General features: G+C 31.0%; 5 protein-coding genes across 5 annotated transcripts in view; 2 read left to right on the plus strand and 3 right to left on the minus strand.

Moving 5' to 3' along the window:
- LOC101512562 (kinesin-like protein KIN-14C) overlaps positions 1–3,535 on the minus strand; it is a 7,014-nt gene extending 3,479 nt beyond the window's left edge. The window contains exons 1-10 of the mRNA XM_073364877.1: positions 3,250–3,535; positions 2,879–3,121; positions 2,648–2,792; positions 2,046–2,155; positions 1,836–1,955; positions 1,462–1,665; positions 922–1,131; positions 737–811; positions 184–330; positions 9–88 (exon numbers count right to left, since the gene is read on the minus strand). Of these exons, the coding sequence (XP_073220978.1) occupies positions 9–88; positions 184–330; positions 737–811; positions 922–1,131; positions 1,462–1,665; positions 1,836–1,955; positions 2,046–2,155; positions 2,648–2,792; positions 2,879–3,121; positions 3,250–3,294 (1,379 nt within the window). The 5' untranslated portion in view covers positions 3,295–3,535. The remainder of the gene's footprint in view (positions 1–8; positions 89–183; positions 331–736; positions 812–921; positions 1,132–1,461; positions 1,666–1,835; positions 1,956–2,045; positions 2,156–2,647; positions 2,793–2,878; positions 3,122–3,249) is intronic.
- A 3,735-nt stretch (positions 3,536–7,270) lies between these two features.
- LOC101512869 (GLABROUS1 enhancer-binding protein-like) lies at positions 7,271–8,729 on the plus strand. Its single transcript, XM_004485607.4, has one exon. The coding sequence runs from the start codon at positions 7,370–7,372 to the stop codon at positions 8,549–8,551; it is 1,182 nt and encodes a 393-aa protein (XP_004485664.1). The 5' UTR covers positions 7,271–7,369; the 3' UTR covers positions 8,552–8,729.
- Positions 8,730–11,010: 2,281 nt separating this feature from the next.
- LOC101513195 (putative 4-hydroxy-4-methyl-2-oxoglutarate aldolase 3) lies at positions 11,011–12,087 on the minus strand. Its single transcript, XM_004485608.4, has 2 exons — positions 11,930–12,087; positions 11,011–11,740 (listed from the first exon to the last, which is right to left on the minus strand). Exon 2 carries the CDS (start codon positions 11,722–11,724, stop codon positions 11,224–11,226), a length of 501 nt encoding a protein of 166 aa, XP_004485665.1. The 5' UTR covers positions 11,725–11,740; positions 11,930–12,087; the 3' UTR covers positions 11,011–11,223.
- A 490-nt stretch (positions 12,088–12,577) lies between these two features.
- On the minus strand, positions 12,578–13,814 carry LOC101513518 (protein DESIGUAL 2-like). The gene is made up of 3 exons (XM_004485609.4): positions 13,567–13,814; positions 13,241–13,446; positions 12,578–13,042 (listed from the first exon to the last, which is right to left on the minus strand). Exons 1-3 carry the CDS (start codon positions 13,663–13,665, stop codon positions 12,820–12,822), a joined length of 528 nt encoding a protein of 175 aa, XP_004485666.1. The 5' UTR covers positions 13,666–13,814; the 3' UTR covers positions 12,578–12,819.
- Positions 13,815–17,021: 3,207 nt separating this feature from the next.
- LOC101513827 (uncharacterized) lies at positions 17,022–19,143 on the plus strand. The gene is made up of 2 exons (XM_004485610.4): positions 17,022–17,649; positions 18,254–19,143. Exons 1-2 carry the CDS (start codon positions 17,130–17,132, stop codon positions 18,871–18,873), a joined length of 1,140 nt encoding a protein of 379 aa, XP_004485667.1. The 5' UTR covers positions 17,022–17,129; the 3' UTR covers positions 18,874–19,143.
- The last annotated feature ends 1,945 nt before the right edge of the window (positions 19,144–21,088 follow it).

Here is a 21,088-nt window from a genome sequence, read left to right on the forward strand (position 1 = left end):
ATAGATCAACTACCATGTCTGCTGCAGGACCATCATCGGGTAGCAAAGGTCGGACACGGCAGAACACACGGATATTTCCTTTTAACTCCTATTTACAGAAATGATTATCTACTATTGAACTACTAATACCAAACAATTGATGAGAGGAATAATAATATTAAATTTTCAGCAAAAACCATTTACCAGAATAGTGTTGTGCAGTTTTTTACGTAATGTCTCTCCTTCAATTACTTGGAATTCTTTTTCTGCCAGCCTCTCTCGTAGTTGATCTATAATTTTTTTCTGATCTTCAAACACTGTTCTTGTTTCTGAAACAGACATATCGGCCATCTAAAAAGAAGAAAATAAATAAGTTAGTTTTGGTTGCAGTAATCACATTCGTGGTAACTACTACAAGCAAAAATCAACTAATCATCTAATACCATTAAAATTAATCGTTTTCCCCTGTTAAAATGATTTGGAGTTATCTTATTTTTTAATAGCTGGATATGATATCATTCAAGAGAGACAGGCACAGATTTGAAAATGCAAAGGACCTACTACAATTGGTTATAAGGTTCCAATAGGAAAAATGGAAAAAATATCTCTCCAAAATCATATTTTATTTTTCAAGCAACAAGGCGATTGAAATCCCCCCTAATTTTAGTGATGTGAAGTAAATTTTCCAAATGAAATTAATTATTATAGGTAAAAGAAACACACACACACATGCCGGGGCATCAGTACAGCTTTCTACCTTTAACTTCTGCTTTTCAGCATTCAATTGTTGCTGCAACATATCTATTTGCTGCCTTTGGGAAGTACATATCTCCTACAAGTAATGTCAAAAATATAATGAACACAGGAGTGCATAATAATTAATCACTAAAATGGACATGGTGGAGAAATAAATTCAACAAACCAGAAAGAAATTCAACAAACCTCGAGAGCATTTGTTTTAGTCGTCAATGTATCCAATTGTTCACTTGATTTTCCTGTAAATTCTTTGTATTTTGTTACTTCTCCGGTTAAAGCTTGTACTTGTCCCAGTTGGCGATCACGGTCGTCTCTAATTTGTTTTAACTCATCTCGGAGGCATTTGAGTTCATTGGCTAACATTTCTTTTGCCTTTGTAGCCTCATCTTGTGAAGCCTGAGAACAAAAAAAGCAAGGGATCCAACAACACAAGAAATATGGTTAGGATGCGTCAAGCGACAATACAAATTTAACTTAACATAGGCAAAATGCACAAGGTTTTCAAGTCCATAAAATTTTCATTTCACTTCTCATCAATCAAGTCCATAGTATTATCCAATCTACTCATTTTCAATTTCATTTCCAAGGAATCATTTCATGGGAACTTCGCCTAGTTTAAAACACGTTCAGTATCACCAGGAAAATTTAAAAACTAAAACCATCTATTGACAAGACACATCATAAATGATAAGACTCAGTGGCCTTAACCAACATTAAATAACTTACTTTAAGAGATGCCAACTGCTCTTGCAATGCCTTATTGTGGCCCCTTACATTGCTAAGGTTCTCAACAATACTTGATTTCTCTACTTCAAGTCGTTTATGAGTCTCATTAACTGTGTCAAGATTTGACTGAAGGCGACTATTGTACTGCTGCAAACTGATATTATACTCTTGCGATCGCTTGTACAGGTCCTCATTCGAAATGGCCTGCAAAAATCAACAATTTCAAAAGAAGTTGGGAAAAATAATTGAGGCAAACTGTTGGTATCAAAAACCAATAAGTTGGTATCAAAAACCAATAAGCATGAACAATTAATTATCCTGTGTGACTTGTGGACTTCGATATTTGTACAAAAACTGTAATAACATAGCATTACCTTCCGCTCAGCAGCTGATTTCTCATTGCAAACTTTCTCAAGTTCAGTTGAGAGAGAAGCTTTCATCTGCTCAGCTGCATTTCTGGCTTCTTTTTCTTTTCTATAACTTTCAATTGCTTCCTAGTAGCCAAAAACACACGAAATGAGGTCATAAGGGAAGAAAGCATCATCTGGAATATCTAATCATAACATTGTGGCAAACAACCATACCAATTTATCTGATTCTTCCTTCGCAATCCTCTCTTCTAAAGAGGAAATCGTCACCCTCAAATCCGATATAGCCTCATTCAATTCTTCTATCTTAATTTTCATCTCATTCTCTGAGGATACACAAATGAAGATAATATTAAACTATTGAATAAATGTTTCAAGCTAAAAACCAAAGAGTAACAATAACCATGGAGTTTAAATGATGGCATAATGCAAGATCATAAAATTATTTAGTATTTCCAATAAAAAGAAAAGAACAATTTCTTACAGAGTGTCTAGTAAAACAATAAATGTGAACAAGAAATCCTTTCATTTGGTCATATTGAAGGCTTATCCGAAATATAAAATCAATAATATCACTTGATAAACTTAAGACTTTCCTATCCATACCTAATCTACTTCTTCTATATTCCTGACTGATACTTCCAGATGTCACATAACAATACCTAAAAGATAGCTACAAAACTAGAAGAGCCCAATACTAAAATGCTTGATGCTCGCAAAACATAAATAAACAAATCAATCCAAAAGTAGTAAAGTAAACATGACATGCATCTAAAAAATGCTTAGCAAAGTGAAAAGAGAAGTAGAAAAAGGCTCACCAGTATCAATACATTTCTTCTCAGCAGATTCTAGATCAGTCTGAAGCTTTTCTTTTTCTTGAATGTATCCTTCTTCAACTCTCTTAAACCATCTAACACAGTTTTTAAGTCGCTTGATAAGATCCCCCATCTGCTCCATTTTTTTCTGCCAAACAATAACCAAAAAAATCAACCTCATAAACTTTGCTAACAACAAAATCATAAATTAAAAAAATTAAGAACGAGCCAAACCTTATTATCATAGGGAGTTCCCTTTTTCATTCTCTCATTCAACAAAGCCTCTACTTCCTCTTTGGTGAAATCAATGGTGCTACATTCAGATCCTTCTGCACTACCAACATCATTGGCTTCTGTTTTGTTGTTGACTGCACCAAATGGAGCCCTAGCTCGACCTTGTCGATCCGTTTTTTCAAATCCAATCCTTCTACGTTTGTCTGAAGGAACTTCTTCAACACCTCCTCCTTTTTTCTGCATCTAAAATTAAAACAAATTTACACGAATTCAACTATTTAAGCAAAATGAAAACTACTTTTGTGGAATTGAAACCTAGTTGAGTAAAATTTAAAAAATACAAAAGCATGAAAAAGAGAGGGAGGGATTACGTTGGAGGGACTTCGCGGTGGCCGGTTCTGGTTCCGGGAAGCCATGTCGGGCTTCGTAGAGTAGAATGTCTTCGGAATCGGGTTCGGAATCGGGTTTGGTTGATTTGGGAACGATGTTAGGGTTTGGAGAGTGTAGTGTGTTGTTGTTGTGTTGTGTTGTGAAGTGTTGAGAAGTGTTGAGAAGAAGAACGTTGGTGAAATGAAATTTGAAATTTGAGATGGCGTATTTTCAAAACTAATGCGCTCCTTCCCTCTCTCTACTCACTCGGTTCTGTTCGAACTTTTATTATTGGACCAATAAACCGGTTTGGATGTTGGGCCCTTGTCTTGTTTTTCAAATTATTAATCTTTTGAACTCAACGGTCTTATTTGACATTGAAAATCACTGACCCACACTAGTTTAATAATGCATATGTACCGGATTAATTAAATATTGTAATAGTGTCAACATTTGTAGTAATTTCAATATAATATCTTGAGTTGAATATTTGTCTCTAACTAGGCAATTTTTGAAGTGTTGTCTATCTCCTTTTTTTTTTTCAGTTAATGTAAGTGATTATATGGATTGGAACAATACAACATTAGTTATGGAGTCGCATAAATATAACTTGGTAGTGAAAATATCTCAAAAGATGTGAAAATTGTAGAGGTCGGCCTAGGTGAAGCAAATGTATCGTCTAAGGGAGATGGTATGTGTTCCAACCTCTCGTTTTTGTTTTAATCGCCTACTTGGTTGCTAGACGATGCTCGTGCTCGAGAATTGTTGTTGCTTCAATTTCATTTGTTCGGGCAAAGGATATCATTTTCGTGGCTACCGCCCAGACGGCCTGTTGCCCAAGTGAGAATGACATTTTTTTGTAGATGTTTGAGATACTTTTGAGATAGAGAGAAGGGTTACAACTTTTGGCATTGAAAGTCTACACATTCAATATTGTGAGAGCAAAAATAATTGAAGATGTCACAGCAGGGACAAAAAATGGAGAATCAAACAATCTTTTTTATGTGTAATTCTACATCTTTCATTGTTGTTATGTTTTTGAACATGAGCTAAACATCTTTTGATTAGGATATAGATGAACCTCATTTGATCTATTTAATACTTAGTTCTTATTCTATTTATGCATTGGAGTTATATATGTCTAATTTATTGATTCCTATTGTTTAACGTTTTTCAATAATTGGTCATTTTTTAATCGAAAATAATATCACTTTGTTATTGGAAAATAGGCAGTGAAAATTGGAACTAGTCTTTGTTCATGTTATATGTTTGCTAGAAGAATATGAAGATAATGATGTGTGTTCATAAGAAATTATCAGTTATTCATGTTTTGATTAACAATTCATCACTTAAGAAAGGTCGCGCTTTGATTAACAAATGATCACTTAAGAAACTAGGGTTCATTATTATAAAAATAAAAAAATAAAATAAAAAGAATGTAAGTCAAGGAATTAGTCTTAATCTATTTTGTTAAATTGACTTATTCATGTAAAATTCATTAGCTAAAGAATTAATCTTAATCTATTTTGCTAATTTCGGAGTCCTAATTATTTTTAATAAAATTTATGAAACATAATGTTATTCACCTAAGTATTTAAATTCAGTTAGGGCCAAATTGTAAAAAACCATTATGGGTGAGTTAAAGTTTGAGGGTTTGACTTCTAATTCAATTGCACGAGGCAATTCATGCCAAGAACAAAATGGAGAAGCTCGCTAAACTATCTAGAACATTTGTATGATTCATGTGCACGATTGTCATGGTCCACCTTAAAGATCCAAACCAAAGAATCAATATCATCGAAACGAGGAAATTCGAGGTGAACGTTGCCTATATATGTGGAACGGTTGCTTGCAATGATGGTTTGAACCATGGGAGACAATACTGTGAGCCAAGGAGTCCAACAAGGCTTCCATGTGGAGCAAGGGACACAACAGTTTCCAAAATAGAAGTGTTGTGCGTAGTGAAAGTTTCAGTAGGGTGTTGCAGTTAGTAGCTCATCTGAACGAAGATCATTTCAGTAAAATGTGCAAGTTGTGTTTAAATGGTTTTCATACGAGTTTTGTCAGTCATAATTGCAATGAAATCACCAAGTTGTAATCAGTTAAAATAGAATGATGCCAAAAATCATTGCGTTATTCAAGTCCAAAAATTGAATTCATTGAGTGTACGTATTAGAAGGACTGATAATTCACAATTATAATTAGAAAGAGAATAAGAGATAGAAATTTCTCATGCAAAAAGTACTCAACAGGGATCCGCCTAGAAAGAGAGGTATATTACATCAAACCATTTGCACATTTTCCTTATTTCTTAGTTGGTTTTATAATCATTCAGTCCATAATTGACACTCTCGTATTTCTCACATCAATAATAGAATTGATTCCTTTGTCTATAACTGAATTGATCATCTTTATAGCTGACTCAACCTATTTTAAGACTCATTCCAATTATTTGAGGCCTTGCAAATAAAAAACAAATAGTAATATATTTATAGGGAATAAGAAAACAAAAACAAAAATTATCGTTAATCTATCATGCAATATCATTATAGTTATTGAATATATCAAAATTATAAAGCATCATTGAATATGTTTCTTTAGTCGGTTTGATCTTCAAATGTGTCGTTCATCAATCAATTTATTTGTTGAATGTGTCTTTTATTAGTGTATTTGGTCCACGAAATTACTAACAAATGACAAATTAAAGGACATTTTTCAAGTGAATATATTCACTTGAAATAACAAGTACTATAGTAACATTATCTTACATATTTATAGATCAAAATAACAATTACCTATTATTCAAAATGACACATTTGCGAACACTAAAAATATATTTAAGCAAAAATTAAATATAAATAAATGATACTCTTATCTACGCGTTTGTCTTTTGAAAAATCTTATGTGATCACAAGATTTAGACTCAATATTTAGGGGCACACAAAAAAATAAAGATAAAATAAAGAACAATAAATTAAATAACATGGTAAATTCGAGTTAGAGCCCCACAACGTAATGAATAAGGGTCCAAATCCTTTTAAAAGAGGTGATTACATTTAGTGTCTTACGGGAGTACGATTATTTCAAGAAAAAATAACATACGAGAAACTAACTAAATAACATTAAATAATATATATTTTTAAAATATCAAGTAACATGTATTTTTTTTTGTGCCTTTATATTTTTTATTACGAATGAATTAAATGTATTATTAATATAAAATTGTTTTACCGTGAGAACCATTATAATTCGCCATGATGACGTATATAAAAATAATAATATTTGATTTAAAAACTATTCATATATGGTATAATGTGTGAAATTAATTGATTGTATTAAAATAATATAATACAACTTATATACGATTATTTTATTTTATTTTTGGGACAATTTAATTATAACAATTACCTTTTTTTGACATATATAGATCAATTGACATCCCCACAAAAATATATTTTTATGGTAACAAATGTTTATCACTCAATAAAATGATAGTGAGATAGAACAGTTGCCACATGTTAATTGATGCATCTAAATCAAATCGAGTGTTGGAGCTATGTTAGAGACTCGATCATGTCATAACAACTGCTACTTGGAATTTTTGACGCATTTCCTAATTTTAATATTGTCGAAGCTCTTAGAATTCAGTTAACAATTCAATTTGCTCATGATATGAGATTTCACATGATAATAAGAATCTGTTGATCGTTTTTAATTTCTCATGTGAGAATAGCTCAGAATGTTGTTGCCCATTCTCTAACTAAGTTTGCTTTCATTCCAATTAATTATGTATGGATTGATGCATTGCTTCTATTGTTCGCATTTGAATCATATTATTTATGTCCAAAAATAATAGGAACGAGGACACTCAAGCTCTACGTATAAAGTAGTATACTGTAATGAACTAATATATCTCATTTTAGTTTTTTATTATATATATTATAGAGAGAATAGGGACGGTTTATAACCTCATTCACTAATACTCTACGTATAAAGTGCTATATTGTGATGAACTAATATACCTCATTTTATTTTTTTATTATATATACATAGAGAATAGGAATGGTTTATAACCTCATTCATTAAATCACTATCACTCTCAAACCCTAACACCAATTCTCGATGGCCCCGAAGAAGCAACGCCCTTCCCCGATCGACGAACCACCCACCGCCTCCTCCTCCTCCTCTTCATCCGAAGAGGATGATGACCAGCAACCTTCGTCCCACCAACCAGAAGACGAAGTAGAAAAATCAGCTTCATCCGAAGAAGAAGACGATGAAGAAGAAGGTTCATCCGAAGATGAAGATGAAGAAGATCAACCTCAACCACCTTCACAGCCTGCTTCCAAAAACCCTCCACCTTCTACTCCCAGCCTCAAAACTAAACCCTCTTCTTCTTCCGAATACGAAACCGGATCCGAATCCGACCCGGAACCCACTCCACCTCCCAATCCTAAAGTCAAACCACTCGCCTCCAAGCCCATGAAGGCCCAACCACTGGCCCAAGCCCAATCTACCCCCGTGCCTGCCAGATCTGGAACCAAGCGTGCTGCTGAGAACGGAAATGACTCCAAACGTTCCAAGAAGAAAACATCCGCCGTCACTACTGGCGGTGATTCAGACGATGAAATGGAGGCGGAACCGACCACCGGTGAAGACTCTAAGAAGTTGTTTCAGAGACTGTTCAGCGAAGAAGACGAGCTCATAATTCTAAAAAACCTAGCTGATTTCATTTCCAAAACGAAGAAGGATCCACTGAAAGACCACGTTGCATTTCATACTTTTGTGAAGAAATCGCTTCATGTGGACGCAACAAGCGAACAAGTGAAGCAGAAGGTTCGTAGGTTGAAGAAGAAGTTCGAGACCAGTGACTCTTTTACCAAACCCCATGACAAAAAAGCTTTTGAACTTTACAAAAAGGTACGGGGCAATAAACCCAACAAAGCCGAAGAAAACGGAAAAAACCTCAAGAGTCCCAACAAGGAAGCTAGTGCTAAAAACGGTAATGAAGGTCCTGCTAAGAAAGAATTAGCAACTAAGAAGGAACCTGAAAAAGTGGTTGAAAATTCAAGTTTGCCTTTGACTGAAATGTTTCGTTTTGACAGTGGTGTTGGTTTGTCTGGTTTGAATGAGAATGTGGCGAAAAAGGGATTGGAGTTGATTGAGAATTCTAAGAGGGTCGATTTAGAGGATAAGTGGAAGGAGCTGCAAATTGTGGAGATGGAGCTATTTTTGGAGCGGGCACAGCTGATTAGGGATCAGACTAGTGCTTTGGTGAAGGTACAGAAGAAATCAAGCAATTAGGATTATCTTTCTTAGGCATAGTTTTGTGGCTAATCTGGAACATGTTTTGGATCTATCATCTAGTTATTTTTGTAGTGATTTTGCAGCAACACGTTATCTAGCATTTTATTTAACTACTGTGTGTTGTTTGATTATTGACTACTACATGAAATTATTAGCCATTTGATTGTTTTGATGATTTTAGTATGTTTGAATATCTGGTTGGAGAGACCTTATGTACTACTGGCTTAAACGGATTGAGCATCTATGAAATTGATTTTGTAAAAACACACTTGGTTGTTGAACTTTTGTTGCTTGTGTTTCTTGTGAACTTTATGATGATCATTATGCTTCAATGAATCTACTTGTTTTAAGGATCCAGCTCTGTGGGGTTGCATGGTGCTTCTGTTGTCATATATGTGAATGTGTGTTAAGTACAATGTTTGTTTCCCATCCTCATATATTGTTTGATACACCAGTACTAGTTTGAAACTGGTAACAGATTTGTTTGTTTGTCTCCTTAGTCATCGAATCCCAATTTTTACAGTCTTATTATTCATTTTATCTTATATTTGGTGGCTGAGGAAAATACCCTCTTTGGGAGAGTGCTTTGATCAATGAGTGAATGTTTTTAGTGTGGCAGCTGAACTTTTGCTATGTTGAGTTCATTTATTGATTATACAGTTGGTGCTTGTATCCATTATTGGCAACAGGTCTTTTCTCTTCCTTCATAAACCCCTTTACCGAGTAAGCTATTTTGAAACATTAGACTGGGTTTATATCTAAGCAAATGAGTAGTTGAATCAATTGTTTTAAAATCTGGACTGGTCATCGACTCATTTGATGTGTACTCACTCGCTGGTTGGATGACATGAATTAAAATTTATCTAAATTATAGTGCCAAGGTTAACACAAAGTGGCAAGGTTGCTGCAGTGCATTTCCAGGAGCTTTGTTCAATCCTGTCCATGATTATTTGTAAATTAAAACTTTCTATTGCAAACGGGTGTCACATTAATTGCAAGTCAATGATGGAAGATTGAGACATAACTGATCGAATAGAGGTTTCGAATTGGCCATGGGTCTGGTTTCCAGCGCTGGTTTCCGGTCCGACCAGTTTGAGTTGTAAATAATTCAAATCACTCCATCTAAAATTTTAATGTTTCTATTTCATTAAGGATGAGCTGCCTAAGCAAACTGCTGTTCATATAAGTTGTTAACATTCTTTGGAATTTAAGGACACTCTGTACCTACTTTGATAAACAAGTGCCGCCCCAATGACCCAATGACGCATGATAGCGTTTTATATTAAGTTTGCCACTACTGCAAGTCGTAGGAGCATATTATCTTTGGCTTAGTTACAAATGTAAAGCAGGATATGTGATGTTGGTTTTGTTTATTTATGCATATGGTATGGGGGTTGTATTCGGGATATTTGTGTTTGTTGGTTCCTTGCTTTTGCATTGAACAATTTTGCATCTAATTCCTATAGGTTTTCATTGTGTTACTATGCGTTTCTTTGTATGGAACAATTTTGCATCTAATTCTTATCGGTTTTCATTGTATGTTGTTATTATACCTTTGGTGTCTGTGGTTTCTATTTTGCTTACTTTTAAAATGGTATTCATGTGGCTTGATATTTCTCACATCTTTGCTTGGATTGAGGAAAGTTTAGATTAAGAGAATCCATTGTATTTTTATTTTGTTTTATTTCTATTAATTATTTTTATTTTGTTTTATTTCTATTAATAATATTTGGTGGTGCAAGAGGATTGTTAGAGCTAGTGGTGCCAATCTAGTTGGAATGGTTGGTTTTAGTGATACTTCCACCTTCTTTGACTTTAAAAAAAAATTAATCTATTCTACATTGGTTCTACTATTAGTAATTTTCATGTGGATTGATATTTGATTCCCACCAAACAATCAAACAAAGGCATTATATTAAATTAAATTTGAAGAAGCAACTAACTGTAATCACACCCCACATAGAGCTTTGGAAATTAACCACTGGAAATTGGTGAGCAAGTTTTGTTTGATTTGGTTAGGGATTCATTTGTGCTAGGAAATGTGGCTTATACTTCGGACACTTCAAAACCAATCTCACTTTAGTCTTTTACGAAGAGAAAACTTTTTCATCGTTCTTGCAAGGAACCATCAACATAGAAAAAATAAATCAAAATCTTATTATTTTTAATTAAATTAAGCTTAAAAAATAATTGAAATTCAACTATAAAACAAAATATAATATTAAGACATTATTGTCGTAACAATAGAAATATCACTTATGAAATAAAATTTAATATATATTATATAAAAGTAAATTACTTGGGTACAAGGTTCCTTTGGAGCAAGGGGTATAATCTCTTTCCATCCCACACTGTTCTCGTAGAGAAAAATTATCCTTTTAAGGGGTCTCAAATGTGATAGTTATTACAAAGATCTCTACTTATGAATGCAAATTGACATCCCTAATCACAACAAATTATGAAATATTTATTTATTTATTCATTCATCATTTATTGTTTATTATTAACAAAGATAAATTCAAAATTAAGTAAAAAAACAGAGAGACAAATAATGTAAGAACTATAGAGTGCCCTACAATTTCGTAAACAACTTAGCTACTTACTAGAGAATAGAAAGACATTACAGCAATGGGTGAAAGCACATTTGAGCTCTGGTAGAGTCTAGTATTTCAGATAGACAACTCAAACTTAGAAACAATGATACCATCATTATCTGCATAGAGCCATTCTCCATGACGAATAAAAGTCCCTCCAACATAGACAGTAACATGCTTTTCACCAGTACCTTTTTTATTGGACCTAAGTGGATAAGAAGCCAAAGCCCTAACACCAACTTGACACAAATTAATCTCATCCACATCTCTAACACAACCATTCACCACAATCCCTGACCACCCCATATTTTGTGCCAATTGCACCAAATTCCCTCCAACAAGAGCACATCTCATGCTTCCTCCTCCATCAACAACCAAAACTCTTCCTTCTCCTTTTGTTTCAAGAAGTTCCCTAACCAATACATTGTCTTCAAACACTTTTACAGTAACAATTGGTCCTGAGAATGTTCTTGACTGACCATACATCTGAAAAACTGGATCAAGTATCCTTAAATCACCACTTGATATGTGTGTTGCGTTTGTGTCACATATCTCTGCAGTTGGTAGAGAAGCCATTTTACACTTTATACTCCTGCAAACACATTAATTAACCATCCTCTAACTTTAGTGAATTAAAGGTGACTTTGGTCACTTTCAAAGTTCAAAATTGCTCTCAATATAATAAAAAGAAACACACAAAAAATAAATGATTGGAATTCAGGTTGAAAAACCAAGCTAGATTGAATTATTATGCAAATTAAGCGAAAAAGGTTATGCTTACCTGAAGGCAGAGGAGGAATTAATTATTGGGGAGTGTCTCTTTAGCCTTTTGTTTGCTTTTATAGAAAATAAAATGTAAGAAGGATTGAGTTGATACCACACACAAACAACTACATTTTATCATTTTCTTTTCTTTTAGTCATTATTATTATTATCTATCTTATATTTATAATATGGTGTATGTTTGATACGACTAATAGTAATTTTAAATGAATTGATTTTGTAATATTAATTTTTATGTATAATAATTTGTTTATATTTGTATATTGTAATATAAAAGTTAATGAATAAGAAGTTTAAATATAAAATTATGTTTAGAAATAAAAATTATAAATTTTAATTTAAAGTTAAAATTAATTACGGGAAAATTAATTTTAATAAAAAGTTATCAAAAATACTGAAATCAATTTTAATTCTTCTTAATCACACTTTTAATTCTTCCAAACGTGAATACAAACATAAAAAAATGCACATTGAAGGCCTCAAAGTGGAAGGAAATGGATGAAACTTAATCTTAGCATGTGGCTCTCAAAGACAGTACAAACACCCAAATATGATTGATATCAGAAACCTTGTTATCCGTGCCACGATATTTTTGGCAGCAACCATACAATTGGTGTGTAAAATAGTTTTATAAAATAAATTTACATGACAAAATAATAAATTATTATTAAATGATAACATAAAACTATTTTACATTATTGTAAGGAGTGGATAACTATTACACTGTTACCAATAACAGAAAATATAACTCTTCAATCAATCAGTGAAAAAATGGGCGAAAAAATGTACATTTCATATGTAACAATTAGCAACGTTTTTGGTGAAATCCTATATCTGTAACCTATAAGTTATAACAGTTTGGTTTTGGAGATGAAATGATTGTAATGATTAAGTGCGTCTTACGGCGGTGGCAAGACTATCTTGCCTCTTTTCTTCCCTTTTAGTGGCTGTGGCAGAAACATAATAGGGAACAGTAAACAATCCATGTATGAAACACAAAATGCCACCTATGAATAGAAACCTGTGGTTAAACATCCCACAAGATTTTCTTGATCTTGAATTGGCTAATGTGCCTATTATCAGCATGGAGAATGCAATTGCTAACACAATCCTGTACAAAAACACAATATTTAGCATGTTGCACATCTACCTCAAATTTTCAGTATATTTTGAAAATGTGTGTGTGTGTGTGTTTTTATAAGTTTTTTAAACATTTGCAGAATTAATTCTAAGTCAACATAAGCTATTCCAAACACAACCTTATTAATGGAACATGAAGGGTGAGGAAACTAAGGTTGCCACATCTTACCAAGAGAAAATGAGAAAAGCCACTGATAATTGTTTATTGGCTGTAGCTGATCTGTATTGATCTTTAGACCAAACACAAATGCAGCCTCCAAGCAAGCTAGCAATTGTGTGAGCAAGAGACAACAGAATAACAGCTGCTAGTCCTAATTTAAAAGCTTGATAGCTAGGATACCTACACTCAAATATCCACATCTTCATAAGCTTCTCCTGTTAATTCATTTTCATCATATCCCAAAACATTAATAAAAAACAACAAAACTTATTATTAATTAAGGTGATGATCTTAACAATGAAGCCAAAGGGTATGTCTAATTAGAGACAGAGTACCTTGTTTTGAGCTTTTTCTGCTTCAATTCCTAGTATGCCTGCAACAATATCCATCACCATGACAAGTATGCAAATAATGAAGCCATAGTTTTTGGCCATGATGTTTGATACAAAGAGGTATACTAATTATGTTGATGGTTCTTGACTATTTAATAGTGAATTCAGAAGCTACCACTACCATTTCTAAATTAATTAAGGAATAAGAATAAAGTTATGGCCACGTTTGGCGTGTATCATATTCATATGTCAAATGTGAGATCAAATAGTATATATCTGTGATCTTGGGGTGAAAGCTGCTTTAATTTGTTTCTACATTTTACTTTATTCTTCTTCTCTTGTGTTTCCCTTTCCTAGATTCTTTTCATGGGGGACACGAAAAGAAGAGTATCATTTTATTCATTAGCAAAGGGACCAAAGTTCATGTATGTGATTTTCAACTATGGCCATCCAAAGTATTTCTAACCAACATCTATTTACATTAGAAATTATATTTTGACTTAAGTGTTGTCGGTTACTATATGATCATACATTTTTTGTATTTTTTCTTTCTCTCTTCCAATTTCATCCATAAGTGTGTGTTGAGGATGAAGTGTAAGTAGTTATTAAAAATATGTTAAAGGTTAGATATATAAAAAAAATCACATATAGGAGAAGTTATGTTAATTATAAAAGGACACATGACTTTAGATTTTGACATTTGATCTTGGAGCATTAGTTTGTTGCGCCCCTCCCTTGGACAATGACTCACACAACATATTTGTATACATTGTCTATGTACACTATTGAATCGTGGCATGGAAATAACATATTAACTTTTTAGAAATCAACTAACCCATTTCAAAATGGTTTTTTCTTCTTGTCTTCTCTTCTTCTCTTCTGTTGGTAATTTTAGACATAAATAGATGAATGTGCTGGAAAAGATAGAGGAAATAGATGAAAAACATAGAAAAACGGTAGGTGATTTTTCTACCGTAAAGTTAGAAGATTTTTGTCCCAACTATTCCGACCAGCGGTCTAAAATTTCGAGATTTCTTTGAATGTAATGGAGTCGCCACCAAAATTTATTTCAAAATAGAGAAAATATTGAGAAACCCTTAAAAATGAGAAAAAAAAATATAAAAATGGTCTTTGAAAACAGATTTTGAGTTCGGAGTCGATTATGCGTAGGAAAGGTATTAGCACCCTACGACACCCGTTAAAATAAGGTTATCTATAATTAATTGTGCAAAATTATATCAACTTAAATATATTTATTTTTACTTATTATTAAATTTGAATATCAATTGCTTGTATTTTTTTAACGCGATTTTTAAATTAAAGTAGGATTAAAAAAAAAAAAAAATTAACGTGCTTGACAAGAATGTGATCTTGCTCCTAGTAGCTCCTGGTGCGACGGAGAAATCAAAGTTACGTAGTTCTTAGTAGAAAATGTGAATGTGTTGATTGCTTTTAAATAAATTGTATTTTGTTATTTAAAAAAGTTAATTTTGACAAACATAAAAAAACTCGTTTGATTTGAATAATTATTTAAAAATATGAATTTTAAGACAATCGAATTGTACAACTCGTGTCTCAAAACTCAAGGAGTAAAAAGATGTCACATCTAATTTAATCCTCTTAAGAATATTTTATCATTTTTTTTTTTAATTTTTTAATTGAGTTTCAAAACAAACAAATAGTTTAACTTGTGTCTTAACAACACATCTAATTATTTAAATTTTAAAAAAATTGATTTTTAGATCTATTTATTTATAAAAATAATTTTTAGAGCTATTAAAATATATAATTTGTATTACGTAACTCCAGAATTAGAAGATGTTAACTTTAAAAGATCTATTTATTTATAAAAATAAATTTTAGTTAACTTTTAATAATTTTTACTTATTAATTTGATTATGCTTTTAATTCATTAATTTATTTGTGAAGATGAGATTTAGAATCACGACGAAAATTTGTGACAGTTGTGTTGAGTGTTGGCAGACGACAATGTATTGACATGAATTGACATGCCAAATAAGAAATACTGAATTATTTTGGTGTAATTCGAATTCCTTATTGTTTGGCTTCATATTATTTTATTTTATTTTTGTAAAATAATGATTATTTTAAATTTTTGATAATAATTATAAAATATTTATTAAATATATTATTATTATTATTATTAAAATAATTTTTAATTCTTCAGACAAAATTAAAGTAGTACAAAGTCAATGTAAATAGAATTAAAAAAGAGACTAATAAAATTATACTCGAATAAATCAATTTCATTACTACTTATATGTAACAATTTATAAATTTTTGTATATTACTACATGCATTTTGAGTCTACTAAAGAGTTTTTATTTGTTTTAGTGGCAAAGTTTAAGAACTCCAATATTACTGAAGGTGTTGATAAGACTTATTGGGCTTACCATAAATGTATTCCCCTACCACGTGGATCCCTTGATAGGAATTGTCTTTTTACCTTTTTCATACTCACTACAATTTTTTCTACTATGGCTTTTCTAGTGTGATATTAAATTATTATTGTGAAATGTGGTTTTAAGTTTTTAAAATAAATTTTGAAAAATACATTTTAATTGAATTTTAAAACAGTTTCTCATACAATCAACAATCACCAGAATATATTTTATTATTCTTTGGACCGGCCACTCTACCATTTTCAAAAATATGTTGATGGTTAAATTATCAAAGTTTAGGAATGCTGGGAGTATATTATTATTAATCTTATAATAATTTCAGAGCTAGAAACATTCAATACTGTTTAAACTAGAGACATAGTAGAACGCGGACATCACCTAGAGCTGTGATTGCGATATAAATTTATTATTTTTGGTACAAAGAATAATATTTTTTTACAACCACATGAAGGGGATTAGTCCTAATCATTATTATACAAATAATTAACTAAAGAAGGAAATGGCTTAAAGAATTCAAATTGTTTGCTTGAACCTCTTTTATATTATAGACTACCGACTTTTGGGATAATTTTGTTAATAAATTTCTGAATTGTGAAAGAGTCGTATGAAATTGTTTATTTGATTATTCTATTATATATAATGTTGTCACCCCCTACATTTTTCAAGTTGATTAATTCAATTTTAATGACAACGAATAATATTTTTTTTTAAAAAAAAATTGGTCTCGCGGTTTCCTCATGGGGTTAATTGTTCAAAGATACAGAAGCTAATTCCTAATCTTAAATTATAAAAATTATTGAAGAGATTGCTTGAAGCAATAACTGTATGTTGACTATTGAGATTCTTAAGTTATTTTTGAGCTTCAAATAATTAAATTTATAGCAAGTCAAATGAACTCTATGTATTATGTGCAACATGTTACACATGGAATTTCTTTGTAAAATAACTTGCATATGAAGGAACTATGTAAATTAAAAAACAATAATTTGCACCCAAAAAAAATTAAAAAATAATAATAGATTCCTTGATTGTATACTTGCTTTTGCATTTGGAATTTTGAATGATACATGAAAAAAATATTCTATATATTTAATTTTTTGAAAACCTTTTGAAGGTTTCAAGAGCACAAGGAAAAGAGACAAAATGCTTGAAATTTGTCTTTCTCTCAAGAGAAAGCTTCAATGCAAACCAAACCCAAAACAAGTTCATGATCCAAAGACATGTAGGAGCAAAAAAGGTAATCAAAGAACAAAGTCAAGTTTACTTGATCATTCAAAAATCCAAGGTGTCATCCAAGGAAGCAAGAGGTACTTAAAAAATTCATCAAGTTTCAAACCAAAACATAACATTGAAATTAGTGATCTTATAAACTATGAAACTGTTCATGACGGTTCAATAAGTCAAATTTGTCCATGTTGTGTTTCTCGTCAAAGCAATAGTGGTAGTAAGGATTTTGAAGGTTCTTATAGAACAACAAAAAGGGCTTCTACATCTTCAAGGATAACCAATCCTTTTGATTATAGTGAAGCAAATGTGTCATATAAAACAAGGTTGTTGGTTCAGGTGGATTCTGTTGGTCCTTCAATATTGATATGTTACAAATGTGGTGAGAAACTGAAAAACCTTGTTGCTGTTGAAACACACCATATCACTGAGCATTCAGGTAAATAATGACAAATAGTTTCCTAGTTGAATTGAGTAATTGACATGTTTGATTTTAAGATGCTTCTGAATTTGAATCTTGTTCTTTGTCCTTAATTTCTGCTTTGGTTGTTTTATTTAACATGTTTTGACTTATAGAGTTCTGATTAAACATTTTTCTCCATCTTTAGTAGCATTTAGTGTATGAATTTTTGTCTTAATTTTTCACATCACAATGAATTTTTAGATTCTGCTTCTGATTTTCATGTCATAAGTTCATAGCCAATGCTTTTAAAATATTCTACCAACTTAGGTTACTGGCCAAAAATATGATAATAGCATTAATTAGCATGTGAACCAGTAATGATTTAATTTGTTATATTTCAAAATTGTAATATGGCAGCTAATTGCTGTCCATATTATGTGAAAACTAATAAAGCTACTTTGAAGAAAAAACACTTTCTATATGTATTTGTTGGTTTTTGGATTGCTTGAAGTCCGCAATCCACACATTTCAGTCTCGATTTAATGATCATTGTTATATTTTTCTTAATATAGTGGAAATATTTAATAAAAAATACTTTTTAGTAGGAACTTATAGTTTATTAAAACATACTATTTTGCAGTGGCTGAACTTCAAGAAGATTCATCTAGGCAAATTGTTGAAACAATATGTGGAAGTGGAACAAGCTCTGTTAGTTCTGAATTGAGTCAGATTGATTGTATCTTAAAAGTCCACAACATGTCAAAAAGCTTTACATGCTTTGAGGAATATAGAGAAATGATAAAGATTAAATCCAACAAGCTACATCATAAGAATCATCCACGTTGCATGGTTGATGGAAATGAGCTTTTAAGGTTTCATGGCACTAGCATTGCATGTTCTCTTGGCACAAATAGCTCTTATAGCCTATGCACTTTAGACTATTGTGGTGTATGTCAAATTCTAAGGCATGGTTTCTCTACTAACAAGGAATTTCAAGGTGCATTAGGTGTTTACACAACTTCTACAAGTGGAAAAGCTTTTGATTCTATTAGACTATGTGATGAGAGACCATTTACAAGAAAATCAGTTATAGTGTGTAGAGTAATAGCTGGGAGAGTTCATTGTCCTTTTGAAGAAAAAGTTGATTCAGGATTTGATTCCTTGGCAGAAAAGATTAGTAATCATTCAGATATTGAGGAACTATATTTGTTGAATCCTAAAGCTCTGCTTCCATGCTTTGTGGTAATCTACAAGCAATAAAAAATGAAATTCAAAAGTTCCACTAAAGTCTAAGGGTAAGCACCGGTAGCATGAAATTGGATTTCCTGTTACAAATTTGAACTGTCTTATATCAAATCAGCGGTTGAATTTTTTATTCTTTCAAATATTTTTTATTTATTTACTTGTGATGTTTAGGTAAAATATTTATTAAAGTTGTACAACATTCTCACCGGTTGGATTAACAGCTTTAATTGTTGCAATATCTGGTAGGCCAAATGTTAATTAAGTTTATGATTATGTTCTATAAAACACACTGGATGCTTGTTGGCAATTTTTTTATACAATTTTTTATTTGATTGTCTAATAAATATTTCTAAGTTTTTGGTTGGTTGAAACAGGAGGGTAAGAACCAAGAAGTTCTACATACAAGTTTTACACAAATATTAAATTTTTGTGGGAATTTGTGATGGTGTAAAATATTTCTTACACATATTTAAATATATCTCACAATATAGATATTTAAGCAAATATTTTTTAAAATAACTTTTTTATTTTGTTTGTGCACAGTAATTAAATTTATTTTAGAAGTACATAATATAAGGTCTAGTTGAAAATTTAATAAAACTTGAAGGACCTACAATGTAATTTTAACATATTTTTTTAACATATATTAAAAATAGAAAAGAGAGAGTTTGAATGGATGGATTGTATATAGATACAAATGAGGGCTATAAAAAATATTCACTAACACATACTTTGCAACATGGATTTTACTAATTAGTATTAAAGAAGTTCAATAAATTATAAAAATTAAAATAAATTTGATTTAACATAACTCATGAACTGTAATCAAGAAAATAAAATACCCTTAAAAATGTGTTTAAAGAGTACTATATTGCAACAACAACAAAAGGTACTATATTACAGCCAAAATAGACTAATCCAATTGATAAGGAGAAAAAAATAAAGACATGAATATATTTCTTTTTAGGATTCATGTCATATGGTACAAGGATCTCACCTGAAATTTATTTCACAAAAAAAGAATTAAGGAATACAACTAGGTTGTAACATTTGTTAAAATAAAAAAGTAATATGAGTAGGCAATTTATAACTAACTAGATGCAAAGGACCACAAATTTAGAAATTGTTAACAAACGCAAAGGACCACAAATTTAGAAATTGTTAATAAACTTCGTTTGTTAAAAAGGAAAAACGTAATATGAGTCCAATATGCTCGAAATTGAGTCTAAGATCAAACAACCAATTAATTAGGGGATTGGAGCATATTAAAGAGGATTTGAAGTGAGAGATCTTCGGAATTCGCGTAGAAATTTTTTCATCTCCACATGATAATAATAGTTACTATAATGTGATGGTATGAATCTAAACCATATGATGGTAATGGTCATCAGATATCATTATAGGACACACATCCTAAATCAAGCCTAAAAGATTGTAAATCACAACAAATACAACTTATCAACTCTAACAAATTGTTTATTGAAACTCTAAAGAGCATCTTATAAAATGGCACATAAGGCATGTTAAAGTACATGTCTTTTATTCTAATTCTAAAATATGTAACTCTTAAATACAAATTTATTTGATAGTCGTAGAGTGAACATGCATATCATTACTTTTGAGAAATTGTTTGGTTGAACTTCCACAACTTCAACAATTGATCTAAGGCTCTATTTGAATATTTTTTAAATAAGGAAAACGGAAGGAAATAAAGTGAAGTGAAAATGAATAGAATTGAATGTAATAAAGTATTCATTTTATTATTTGGATATTTAACAATGGAATAAAATATTATTTAATCATGTCTCACTCCATTCCACCTATATTCTAAATATTCAAAGGATAGAATTTTATTAGTTACACTCCATTCTACTATATTTTATTAATTTTTAAAAAAACTTAAGTCTATTATACGATATTATATAAAAAAAGGTATGTATTAGTACTATAAATATTTTAACTAATAATTTTTTTTAATTTATTCACAAAGACATTACTATTAAACATTAAACCTTATTAATTGAATAAATAATTTTCAAAATTATAAAAAATATATTATTTCAAAAAAAAAATAAATTTAATAATATTAAATCTAAAATATAATTAAACTGACATATGATTCGGCTTTTAATAATTTAATTTGAAAATATACACAAGAATTTTCTATAAATAAAGGTATATAAACATAACGACGTGTGTCGAAGTTTTGATGATTTATATTATTAAATAT

Source organism: Cicer arietinum, chromosome 1 (assembly GCF_000331145.2).
Source record: "Cicer arietinum cultivar CDC Frontier isolate Library 1 chromosome 1, Cicar.CDCFrontier_v2.0, whole genome shotgun sequence".
Classification (NCBI taxonomy): Eukaryota; Viridiplantae; Streptophyta; class Magnoliopsida; order Fabales; family Fabaceae; genus Cicer; species Cicer arietinum.